The sequence below is a fragment of the Schistocerca gregaria genome, chromosome 7 (assembly GCF_023897955.1).
Source record: "Schistocerca gregaria isolate iqSchGreg1 chromosome 7, iqSchGreg1.2, whole genome shotgun sequence".
In the NCBI taxonomy this organism is placed as follows: domain Eukaryota; kingdom Metazoa; phylum Arthropoda; class Insecta; order Orthoptera; family Acrididae; genus Schistocerca; species Schistocerca gregaria.
In genome coordinates, this window is record NC_064926.1 from 388,903,619 (window position 1) to 388,917,369 (window position 13,751).

The 13,751-nt window shown below is 42.2% G+C and overlaps 1 protein-coding gene across 1 annotated transcript in view; it reads left to right on the forward strand.

Annotated features, from left to right (window-relative positions):
- LOC126281387 (odorant receptor 43a-like) overlaps window positions 1–13,751 on the forward strand; it is a 90,960-nt gene that overhangs the window by 56,132 nt on the left and 21,077 nt on the right. The window contains exon 6 of the mRNA XM_049980313.1: window positions 4,720–4,875. Coding sequence (XP_049836270.1) covers window positions 4,720–4,875 — 156 coding nt within the window. The remainder of the gene's footprint in view (window positions 1–4,719; window positions 4,876–13,751) is intronic.

The window sequence follows — 13,751 nt, forward strand, 5'->3', positions numbered from 1 at the left end:
CATAAGATTCGTTACAGCGACTGTTTATTTCTTAATTTCCTCACATTTTTGCAGCAGCCATTTCGGCTTGGGTTATCTGAACTTCCTGAATATTTCATTCCTAAGTGGCGTATCGCTTTTTCTGAGCATTTTCTGTATTTCCGTCTTCCGTCGACAAATTTTATTTATTGTGTTACCCAAGTTTTTCTTTAGAGTTAGCTTCCTTGTACCTAAATTTGTCTGTCGAAATTCGATGACTAGTCTTTTTATTTCCTCTTCAACTGAACTGCTTACTGTCGTATGCATCATTGAATTATCTAAAGTTGCAGCGAACGCCAAACGCATCGCATAATTCCCAGTCGTTAAGTATCCCGCTTCGTTGCACATTGATTCTTCATGGCAACTTTCTTGAACTTCAGCCTTCTCCTTCTGAGTTTGTAACTGCTCCTGGGTACACCTTACAATCCAATGCCTGGTTTCGAAGTCTCTCTCTCATCATGATCTCATTCAACTGTTTTCTTTTCCAACGAATAGCTCCTCGTCTTGTGATTTTTGAACAGTGTATTCGCTATTACTTGCTGATATTTTGGCAGAACCCAGTCTTTCTCGTCTCTCATTGCTACTGCCGAGTCCACATTCTCGTGTAATACTGTCTTCATTTCCCTCCACTGCCACAGCATTTCAGTCACGCATGATTATTAGATTACCATCATCGTTTACGTACTGAGGTACCCACTGAATTTCCTCATATACTCTCCTTGTCCTTCACGTATTGTTTGTGGCATCGTTATGTATACCTGAATTACCGTTGTTGGCGATGATTTGCTGTTGATTCTGAAGAGTCTTGGCTACGAGGCATCAACTTTTCAATCCTGCTTAGAAGAATCTCTTGATGCTGTGACCGAGCTTCCCGTAATCGGCAGCTGAGACGGAGCATGTGAATTCAGCGGTGTAATCACGCCAGTCTCACACCCCCAGATTTTCTTGAGAAAAGACAATGAATGGATCCAGGTGTCCGTTCTTTGTGTTTCTGAGACACTGAGAAGGCTGCAGCGTAAAGCAAGTCCGTTTGTGTGTAAAGGAAGGCTCTTAAGCTACCCTGCTCAAGTGTCTCCGGTCCTGAAGGAACTTGGCGATGTCTCCCAGCTGTGAGTCAGTCTTCTAAACGGGACAGTCCCTTGCACAGTGAAGCGCAAGTCACAGTGTAACTAGAATCATTTTGTTGAGAGCTAAGTGCTTTAAAAATACTGCACAAGCAAGCACAAATAATCGTCGGCAGTTATAATTTTCAATGAAGAACAGCAAATATTTTCCCAACAAAAATTTGGCAGTGAAGCTGCAGGGTCCCTGAGAGCGCGGGACCCGTAGTATGTGATACATGTGAGACCGGGTGTTTATAATTAAAGTTCAGTTACACGCAGGTCGCCCGCCCGGTTAGCCGTGCGGTCTAACGCACAGCTTTCCGGGCGGGAAGGAGCACCTGATCCCCGGCACGAATACGTCCTGCGGATTTGTGTCAAGGTCCGGTAAACCGGCCAGTCTGTGGATGGTTTTTAGGCGGTTTTCCAACTGCCTCGGCGAATGCTGGCTGGTTCCCCTTATTCTGCCTCAATTACACTATGTCGGAGATTGCTACGCAAACAAGTTCTCCACGCACGCGTAAACCACCATTACTCTACCACGCAAACCTAGGGGTTACACTCATGTGGTGTGAGACTTTCCCTGGGGGGTGCACCGGGAGACGAACCGCACAATAACCCTGGGTTCGTTGTGGGGTGGCGGAGGGGTGAAGTGGACTGCGGTAGTCGTCGTGGGGTTGTGGACCACTGCGGCTGCGGGGGGAACGGAGCCCCTCTGTCGTTTCTAGGTCCCTGGATAACGTACCATACAATACAATAAGATACAATACACGCAGGTCTAATGTGGGCTGTAATTACTGTCTGGCAGCGACTCTTGGCAGGTATTTTAATGTGTTAATGCGGAACCGGTTTTCGCTCGAAAAGAATTAGTTCCGATTTTGGCCACGAGGTGCAAATCTAGCGCTGTAGGTCATTTTGACGTATCCGATGCTCATAGTGAACAACTTGCATATGTTGCTATTAATGATAAAATCAACATCATGCCTTTCTCATTTGATTGATCCTCCCTGCCCACGTCCCATACCTAATACATGATCTATTTAAACATTTATATACGTCTTTCCTGCGTTCGCAACGCCAATTTTGCATCTGATGTCTAAAATTAGAACTTTTTTTCCAGCGTAAATCATTTCGACATTAACGCATTACAGTATCTACCAAGACCACACTAGACATTAGTGCGTAGCTGCCCTTTAATTACAACTAGAGCATCTGGTAAAATATCGATAAATCGATATTTCTTCCAAAAATATCGTTATACATCGACAGTACCTCATTCACCGAATGCCGATGATTTTCTTTTATATTCTAATTTTTCGCAGTTTTCGGTACGTATTTGTTCTTTTGAAACTGTAGTATAACATACTACTTTTTGAGCTTTCGACAAGTCCAATCTTTCTTTTTGCATGTTCGAAGCAGGTGTTGGTGACTCAAAGAAGAAGTCCAACTGGGAGTGGTGGTGTAAATTGAATAACAAGATTTCCGATGTGAAGAACAATTTTAAGGCAGCTAGTGTGTATTTCTTCATATCAACATTCTTCAAAAAGATTGCTGAAAGTAATGAACAAAAATCTAAATGACAAGATTGATCTTTGCGGTGGGCGGAAACGTGTGAGGGGAAATGTTAACCTAATCGACGCTCAGCTTTTCCAATAGAAACAGCAACGTTTAACTTCACCAGTAAAACTGCTAGGTCGCTGGCGTTTGCAGAAATGAAAAAAAAAAAAAACTGAAATATCGACATTAAGTGTTCCGGACAAATCAGATATATCACGAAACCGAACGACGGCCCCATCGGACACCTTTTATTGTGCCACTTGGATGCAGTTACTATTGTTAGAAAAGTGGTTATTGCTCAACTTGAACGTGCAGCGTTTTCCTTTCAGTTCTTACTCTAAAGGGGGAAACAGGTAACGGCCCGTTGATGTGCAGAATATGTAGTAAGAAATCAATACTTAAATAAACAACTCTAAAACCGGTGGTATACGAGTACTTACAATGTGCAGCTGATATTTTCATAGATCGGTATTTTTTCGTCCATATATCGGTACTTCATTAGATACACTCCTGGAAATGGAAAAAAGAACACATTGACACCGGTGTGTCAGACCCACCATACTTGCTCCGGACACTGCGAGAGGGCTGTACAAGCAATGATCACACGCACGGCACAGCGGACACACCAGGAACCGCGGTGTTGGCCGTCGAATGGCGCTAGCTGCGCAGCATTTGTGCACCGCCGCCGTCAGCGTCAGCCAGTTTGCCGTGGCATACGGAGCTCCATCGCAGTCTTTAACACTGTTAGCATGCCGCGACAGCGTGGACGTGAAACGTATGTGCAGTTGACGGACTTTGAGCGAGGGCGTATAGTGGGCATGCGGGAGGCCGGGTGGACGTACCGCCGAATTGCTCAACACGTGGGGCGTGAGGTCTCCACAGTACATCGATGTTGTCGCCAGTGGTCGGTGGAAGGTGCACGTGCCCGTCGACCTGGGACCGGACCGCAGCGACGCACGGATGCACGCCAAGACCGTAGGATCCTACGCAGTGCCGTAGGGGACCGCACCGCCACTTCCCAGCAAATTAGGGACACTGTTGCTCCTGGGGTATCGGCGAGAACCATTCGCAACCGTCTCTATGAAGCTGGGCTACGGTCCCGCACACCGTTAGGCCGTCTTCCGCTCACGCCCCAACATCGTGCAGCCCGCCTCCAGTGGTGTCGCGACAGGCGTGAATGGAGGGACGAATGGAGACGTGTCGCCTTTAGCGATGAGAGTCGCTTGTGCCTTGGTGCCAATGATGGTCGTATGCGTGTTTTTCGCCGTGCAGGTGAGCGCCACAATCAGGACTGCATACGACCGAGGCACACAGGGCCAACACCCGGCATCATGGTGTGGGGAGCGATCTCCTACACTGGCCGTACACCTCTGGTGATCGTCGAGGGGACACTGAATAGTGCACGGTACATCCAAACCGTCATCGAACCCATCGTTCTACCATTCCTAGACCGGCAAGGGAACTTGCTGTTCCAACAGGACAATGCACGTCCGCATGTATCCCGTGCCACCCAACGTGCTCTAGAAGGTGTAAGTCAACTATCCTGGCCAGCAAGATCTCCAGATCTGTCCCCCATTGAGCATGTTTAGGACTGGATGAAGCGTCGTCTCACGCGGTCTGCACGTCCAGCACGAACGCTGGTCCAACTGAGGCGCCAGGTGGAAATGGCATGGCAAGCCGTTCCACAGGACTACATCCAGCATCTCTACGATCGTCTCCATGGGAGAATAGGAGCCTGCATTGCTGCGAAAGGTGGATATACACTGTACTAGTGCCGACATTGTGCATGCTCTGTTGCCTGTGTCTATGTGCCTGTGGTTCTGTCAGTGTGATCATGTGATGTATCTGACCCCAGGAATGTGTCAATAAAGTTTCCCCTTCCTGGGACAATGAATTCACGGTGTTCTTATGTCAATTTTCAGGAGTGTATATCTAGGGCTGATAGTGATACGTTTTTAAATATCGATATAACGATCCCGGATATTTAAAAAAATATCAACATCTCTAATTACAACCATCGGGTACATGTGCTGTGCATGCCCAGGGGGAGCGGCTGTCCATGTCGGCGTTCGCCAGCGCCTGGCTGGACAGCCCCAGGAAGCTGCACCGCCTGCTGCTGGTCTTCATGCTGCGCTGCACGCGGCCGCCCACCATCACTGTCGGCAAGACGTACACCCTCTCCAAGCGCACCTTCCTCCGGGTACGTATCTGCAACCCTGCCCAACCACTAAGTCATCTCAACCTGAAACACTAGACTGCTCTTCCCAAACAGCACGTCGGAAGAGTTAAAGAATGGAGTGATGCATACCCACAAGATGTTCACTGTGCGACAGTTTGAAAGTTCGGATGTCACTCTGAAGCAAATCCCTCTTGGTTTTGTTACGTTGACTTTGTATGTCCAAGCCAGATTATGTTGGTCAAGGAATATTTTTTTTAAAATCTTGCCACTAACGTCTTGTTAGTTTCGCTGTCCTGAGGAAAGATACCACCACTAAGGGGGCACTCCAAAATTATGTCCGGCATTGAGGTAAGTATAAAACAGAGGTGTATCACTGCATTCTTCTCTGTCAATATGCTGAGCCAATTGAAATCCACTGACACTTGCTAAAGGTGTAGGGAGGCGATACAGCGTACGGGGCTATGAGAGGCGGAAGGTACTGCATTTCAGTAGTGGTACAAAGCATGTGCAGTAAAAGTCACGGCCTAGTCCAACCTGCACAGCTGACATCCCTCATAATGAGCAGCGTTTCCATCCCTCATAATAAACAATTTCTCGATCAAATCCCGAGCGGTTCTAGGCGCTACAGTCTGGAACCGCGCGACCGCTACGGTCACAGGTTCGAATCCTGCCTTGGCCATGGATGTGTGTGATGTCCTTCGGTTAGTTAGGTTTAAGTAGTTCTCAGTTCTAGTGGACTGTGATTGGCGGATTACGATCAAGGAATTGTGTGTACAGATGAATATCTGCTGTAATGTCTTGTACAAGATGTTATGCAACTTTATTATTGAAAATGTTTACGAGATGCGTACTCCAGATGTCCACACGAGACTGAAAAATACACGAATGGAAATTTTTCGGGACCTGCTGGAACAATACCATAATAAATGGAAGCGATACGTAGTATCACTACTAGCAACCACGATCCAAAGGAGAGTCAATGGAGATTAGATTAGATTAGAATAGAATAATATTTGTTCCATTGATCATGAATGCGACACTTCGCAATGATGTGGAATGTGTCAGGTTAATGAAAGATGTCTGTACAAGATATTAAATTCCACTAAATACTGCATGACACTAATGTTTAAGGTTTTTTCCCTTAATTTATATCTAAAAATTCAGCAAATGAGAAGAAGGAGTTGTCATCTAGAAATTCTTTTAATTTATTTTTAAATGTTAGTTGGCTATCTGTCAGGCTTTTGATGCTGTTTGGTAGTTTCACCAAAGTCTTTTGTGGCAGCATAATTTACCTCTTTCTGTGCCAAAGTAAGATTTTACCCCGTATAGTGAAGATCATCCTTTCTCCTGGGGTTATAGCTATGCACACTGCTATTACTTTTGAACTGGGTTGGATTATTAACAACAAATTTCATAAGTGAATATATATACAGTGAGGATCCCTAGATCCTTAAATAGATGTCTGCAGGATGACCGTGGGTGGGTTCCAGAAATTATTCTGATTACACGTTTTTGAGCAATGAATACTTTTCTACTCAACGATGAATTACCCCAGAATATGATGCCACACGAAAGGAGTGAATGAAAGTAGGCATAGTAAGCTAATTTACTGAGATTCTTATCAGCAAAATTTTGCAATAACCCTTATAGCATACGTAGCTGAACTCAGACGTTTCAGCAGACCATCAGTGTGTTGCTTCCACTTTAGCCTCTCATCAATGGACACACCTAAAAATTTTGAAAATTCTACCTTAGCTACAGACTTCTGTTCAGAGTCTATATTTATTACTGGAGTTGTGCCATTTACTGTACAGAACTGTATATACTGTGTTTTTTCAAAATTTAAAGAAAGTCCGTTTGCTGATAACCACTTAATAACTTTGCGAAAAACATCATTTACAATTACATCACTTAGTTCTTGGTTTTTGGATGTTATTACTATATTGGATCATCAGTAAAAAGAACTACCTTTGCATCTTCATCAATGTGGAATGGTAAGTCATTAATGTATATCAAGAACAGTAAAGGACCTAAGACTGAACCCTGTGGGACCCCGTACTTGATAGCCCCCCCCCCCCCCCCCAGTTTGAGGAACCAGCTGTTGTTTTACCATTACATGAACCACTTTTTTCAACTTTCTGCATTCTTCCAGTTAAGTATGAATTAAACCATTTGTGCACTGCCCCACTCAAACCATAATGATTTAGCTTATCTAAAAGAATTCCATGATTTACACAATCAAAGGCCTTTGAGAGATCACAAAAAATACCAATGGGTGATGTCCAGTTATTCAGAGCATTTAATATTTGATCAGTGAAAGCGTATACAGCAATTTCAGTTGAAAAGCCTTTCTGAAAACCAAACTGACATTTTGTTAGTACTTTATTTTTACAAATATGGGAGGCTACTCTTGAATACATTACTTTCTCAAAAATTTTTGATGGAGCTGTCAGAAGAGAGATTGGGCGGTAGTTGTTGACATCCGACGTATCCCCCTTTTTACACAATGGTTTTACAATGGCATATTTCAGTCTATGGGGGAAACACCCTGCTCCAAAGAGCTATTACATACGTAGCTGAGAATCCTACCTATCTGTGGGGAACAAGCTTTAAGTACCTTGCTGGAAATGCCATCAATTCCGTAAGAGCTTTTACTTTTCAGCGAGTTTATTATTTTACTGATTTCAGAGGGAGAGGTTGGTGGAATTACAGTTGTTTCAAACTGCACAGGCATGGCGTCTTCTATTAGTATCCTTGCCCCTTCTAGTGAAGATCTAGATCCTATTTTCTCCACAACATTTAAAAAAATGATTATTGAAAATATTTTCAATTTCTGATTGTTTGTTAGTACACTTGTCATTCAGTTTTATGGCACTAAAGTCTTTCTGTGCTCTTGGTTGCCCTATTTCCCTTTCAATAATATTCCAAATTGCTTTAATTTTATTATCAGAGTTACTGATCTCAGACATGATACACGTGCTTCTAGACTTTTTAATAACTTTTTTTAGTACCACACAATAGTTTTTATAATATTGAACAATTTCAGGATCAGTACTCCCTCTTGCTGTTAGATACAGTTCTCTATTATAGTTGCAAGATATTCTTTTTCCTTTAGTTAGCCAAGGTTTTTTATATGTTTTCAGGGAATTATGTTTAACTTTTTTCTTGGGAAAACAATTTTCAAATACTCTTAAAAATGTATCGTGAAATAAGTTGTATTTCAAGTTTGAATCGGGTTCCTTATACACTTCATCCCAGTCTAGCCGCTGTAGGCTTTCCCTAAAGTTTGGAATATTTATATTGTTAATTGAACGCACTGCTTTGAAAGTCTGATTTGATATACTGCATGGAGCACTATGGGACTCAACTGCTGTGGTCATTAGTCCCCTAGAACTTAGAACTACTTAAACCTAATTAACCTAAGGACATCACACACATCCATGCCCGAGGCAGGATTCGAACGTGCGACCGTAGCAGTCGCACGGTTCCGGACTGCGCGCCTAGAACCGCGAGACCACCGCGGCCGGTGCATGGAGCTATGTCATGTACTGTAACTAGCTGTGCACCATGATCTGAAAGACCACTCTCAACAGGATTAGCATTTATGTCCTTAAACTTATTTTGGTGTATAAAAAAGTAAGCTATCAATGTACTGCTGTTCTTTGTTACTCGAGTAGGAAAATCAATGACGGAGCACAAATTGAAAGAACTGAGCAATACTACAAGGTCATTCTTCCTATTACACTGTTTCAGGGAATCAACATTGAAATCCCCACAAATGATATTTTGCTTCCCCCTGTCTGACAGATAGCACAACAAAGCATCCAAGTTTTCTAGAAATAGCTGGAAATTCCCTGAGGGGGACCTATACACTTGCTTCCATACGTTGCTCTACACAAATTTTTTTTAGTTTCTAAATTTTTAACACTGTGGAAGCTTTTGACATATATGGCAATTCCTCCTCTCATCATATTATCTCTACTTACATGTGCAGCTAATTTGTACCCACTGATGCTAACCGTTTGCATATCAGTGACAATGTGTTGCTCAGACAGGCATAGTACATCTATTATATTCTCAGTTTCTATATCTTCTAAACAAAGCAGAAGCTCATCAATTTTATTCTTCCATCCCCCAATATTTTGATGAAATATACTAACATTATTTTTCACTTTACTTTTGTGAGTATCTTGACCTTTTCTAACATCTTTAGTACTTGCCTGGCTGAGTTTTCCACTGGACGCTGGACTGATGATTTTCGAATTCTCCAAAAAAGAAGGGGTTCAAAGTAAAGCAGTCTGCAAACAAAGTAAAGAGCACAGTCTTCTGGGATAGGCAGGGTATAGTTCTTTTGGTTGTTTCGGAGCTTAAGATGAATGTTAATTCAGAAGGTCGCAACAAGAGACCAAATAGACTGAAAGCCAAAAATTCCAGGAAGTTGAGGGAAGAAGAAGAAAACTTCTACTTGTAACATGATAACCCTAGTCCACCATAGTTTTCTGGCCATGGATCTCATTGCCAAATTTGAATGGACTGTCCTGCAACGTCCCCCATACTGTCCATCTCTTTGGCCTGTCAATGAAGCCTTATGTGGCCCGCATTTTCCAGACTCAGATGCTTTCGTCAGAGCTGTAAGACAATGGCTAGCCATAGCTGGTACGCGATCTTATGAGGGTGGCATACAGGCTCCTGCTCACCGTTGGAAAAAGTGCATAATGAATGATAGAGAGTATCAACAAAAATGATAGTATGTAGCTGAAGTCTTACCCTATTAAACTCTGACGTTGTGCTCTCAGTACCTGTTGAAGTTTCCATAAAAATAATTGGGAGTCGTTAGTTCGGGAACGACTCTCGACATTCTATTGACATAGCAGCATCTTATACAAGAGACGTCTAAATCTGTTGCTAACATTAATTTTTTTCCTGGAGGACAAAGGCATAGTAAACCAAGGAACAGTTTTTGATAGATAGAATTACAATGTTGTTTCTCGACAGTTAAATATTTGTACGGCAGATTGCATTCTCTTTCCATGATAATGAGACCAGTGACGATGCAGTTAGAATGCGGAGGTAATGGAAGTTCATTTGCAAAAGTCGGGACGTCATTAACGTAACTAGATAATGAAACAAATATTTGTAAGACGGTGGGAGCTGAATCACATGGATTTGCATTCAAATTAGTTTTTCTCTTTGTGGGAGCCGGAAGGCTGCTAACGAGCTACACTTTCTGGTCGTCTTTCAACTTAAGTTTGACTACCATTAAAAATTTAGGCCCTCATAAAACCCAGTCTGTGCGTAGGCCAGTCTTTTGCGATAACCCGAAGTAATGCTGGGAACCTATGACGTATTTTCGCGGACCAAGGTAATGGCCTAATGTCAGAGCTTTTAAAACAGCTCTTAGCATCGCACTCGTCCATCCCACCATCATTACGTTTGAGATGAGTTTCCTGTTAGCATGCTGGCCGCTGTAACTCGAAAGAGGCAGTATTGGCCTCAAAATCGTATTCTTATGAGCTCCTCTAGTTTTCTCCAAATACTAAGTTTCTTTTGTTTCTGATCACATCACTGACTATATAGACCTACTGCCTGCTTTGAATATGACCACTTCATCCTACTGAATCTACAATGCAATGTGTTAATTCGACCTTTAAATCATTTTTCTCACGATACTTTCTGCATCTTTACCCGTAATTCGGTGCTATTAGTCCATTAGGAATATGTATGGTTCCTATAACTATGCCCATTTCAGTTATAATACGTTGACTATTTACGGAATTCAGATGTCTTATTCTTATTATGGTTTGTGGTGTATCTCCTTCGTCAACAGTCTGTCTGAATAAATACACGAAATATTAATTACAAAAGGCGATTAAAATAGTTTCCGTTCGAAGGCCACACTAACCCCTTGCTTACATATTGGTACTTACATATCCATATTGTAGTAGCGCTGGGTTGCATATACTCTGCAGCAACGCCCGCAAATGAAAACTTTTTGATCCCCTCTTATAATTTAATGTCTCATGGTTGAAATAACCCTGCAAGTAAGAAATGATATTTACTGTCTTAATTAAGGGAGCTGCGATTAACGATACGAGGTACAAATGTTGCGACTGAAAGGCGTGGACGGATGACAAAGATACGATCTACGGTTGTTCTCGCAGATATGCGCCGGCTAGCCGCACTTTTTATTAACAGAACAAGGTAGTTATACCGAGCGACGAATGTTAAATAAGCTGGTAATTAACGGTGTTTTCAATATACACAGGCTTTTTACTAACAGAACAAGGTACGTTATACCGGGCGGCGAATGTTAAATAAGCTGGTAATTAAGGGTGTTTTCAATATACACAGGCTTAGCAACACTATCAGACTGCACGCTAACGATTCTGAGACGTACAAAGTTTAGGACGACTTGGACTGCATTTACATTTGGTTTAATTAACGTCAGACCTGACAGTATCTGAAAAATGGTTCAAATTGCTCTGAGCACTATGGGACTTAACATCTGAGGTCATGAGTCCCCTAGAACTTAGAACTACTTAAACCTAACTAACCTAAGGACATCACACACATCCATGTCCGAGGCAGGATTCGAACCTGCGACCGTAGAGGTCGCGCGGTTCCAGACTGAAGCGCCTAGAACCGCTCGGCCACTCCGGCGGCCCGACAGTATCTGATTACAAGATTTTATATAAATATAACTTTAGGAATAACACTAAAAAGTCGTATGAACTGGGAAGAACACATAACAGGAATCTGTATGGAAAACCACATGAAAGTCTCTTGTGAGGCTATCTCTAGTGTATTAATCCAAAGTTGGAAGTCCTTATCACGTAGATATGACAGCAGATATCGAATTCTTAACAAGTCAGCATAGCCAGTACGGTAGATCAGAGGAGATGGTAGGATACCACAAATGGGAATCTTTGGGGAAAAAAGGCGACTTCATGCACGCGAAACACTGTAGGGTAAATTTAGAGGAAGTCTTTACAACAATTCTGTCGCCACTGTCGTATATATCGCGTTGCTATGAAATTTCTGTCTCTTTAATATGGTTCATTTGTCTTCATGAAATGCTCTTTTCATTTCATGCATGTATATATGAAGGGTGATTCAGATTAGTTGTTCGTCTCATATATTTCCGAGATCCTCAATAATATCGTAATTATGTTTTCGCGCAGATGAAATCCTCAATAAACGAAGTGTAGGCTCTGGTCATGGCTATATTCACGGTATGAAAAATACAAATGGCTCTAAGCACTATGGGACTTCATCATGGTATGAAGAAATAGGTACTAACCGCGCTTTTTCAAACAGAACTGGGAAAATTTCTGCTCCATGATTCGTACATCTGAAAGAGATGAATGCAAACGTGTTCCACTTTCCGAATTCAGATAAGTAGTTTTGATGATAGCAGTATTTATACCTCAATATTTCCCTGCTTTGAGCATCAAATTGGTTGTTATCACGCACAACTGTTGCGTCCGGTTGATGGGACTCCGCTGATAGAGTCTAATTAATGTCATCTGTTACAATTTTTAAATAGTGTCTTGGTGGCAGCTGATGTTAACTTCTGACCGATTTCGGTCTTTCAATTAGGGGACATCATCAGAGTTTGCACTGTAATAAGAAAAGTAAAAGTGCTATATTACATAGACAAGTCAATGACGTAGAAGAATACTCTAAAACGATATATCCTTACCCATCTGGATGACGGCGATGGCGCCTGAACCGCTGTGGAGGCTTCAGTCATTGTAACTGATGCTGATGGCTAAGCAGCCACGAGTTATATAGGGTAGAGAGAGGGCGCTCCATAGCCTAAGGCATCGGCGTCAGACAGTGGGGAAAGACTTACATATTGCTTTGAGTCTTCATTTTTAAATATTTATCTTTTAAATTTAATTAATTCGTTTATGGTTCATAATCTATGTTAGACCCAGCCTCATAAAATGCATTAAAATTTAGTGTAATTCATTAAGTGAGGTCCACAGCTACTGGTATTTATTCGTAACAAAACAAGGTGTATGGCATGTTGTTGTTGTTGCCTTCAGTCCTGAGACTGGTTTGATGCAGCTCTCCATGCTACTCTATCCTGTGCAAGCTTCTTCATCTACCACTACTTACTGCAACCTACATCCTTCTGAATCTGCTTAGTGTATTCATCTCTAGGTCTCCCTCTACGATTTTTACCCTCCACGCTGCCCTCCAATGCTAAATTTGTGATCCCTTGATGCCTCAGAACATGTCCAACCAACCGGTCCCTTCTTCTGGTCAAGTTGTGCCACAAACTCCTCTTCTCCCCAATTCTATTCAATACCTCCTCATTAGTTATGTGATCTACCCATCTAATCTTCAGCATTCTTCTGTAGCACCACATTTCTAAAGCTTCTATTCTCTTCTTGTCCAAACTATTTATCGTCCATGATTCACTTCCATACATGGCTACACTCCATACAAATACTTTCAGAAACGACTTCCTGACACTTAAATCTATATTCGATGCTAGTAAATTTCTTTTCTTCAGAAACGATTTCCTTGCCATTGCCAGTCTACATTTTATATCCTCTCTACTTCGACCATCATCAGTTATTTTGCTCCCCAAATAGCAAAACTCCTTTACTACTTTAAGTGTCTCATTCCCTAATCTATTTCCCTCAGAATCACGCGATTTAATTCAACTACATTCCATTATCCTCGTTTTGCTTTCGTTGATGTTCATCTTATATCCTCCTCTCAAGCCATTGTCCATTCCGTTCAACTGCTCTTCCAAGTCCTTTGCTGTCTCTGACAGAATTACAATGTCATCGGCGAACCTCAAAGTTTTTATTTCTTCTCCATGGATTTTAATACCTACATATACCTACATATGGCATATTGATACGAAACGATTTTTACCA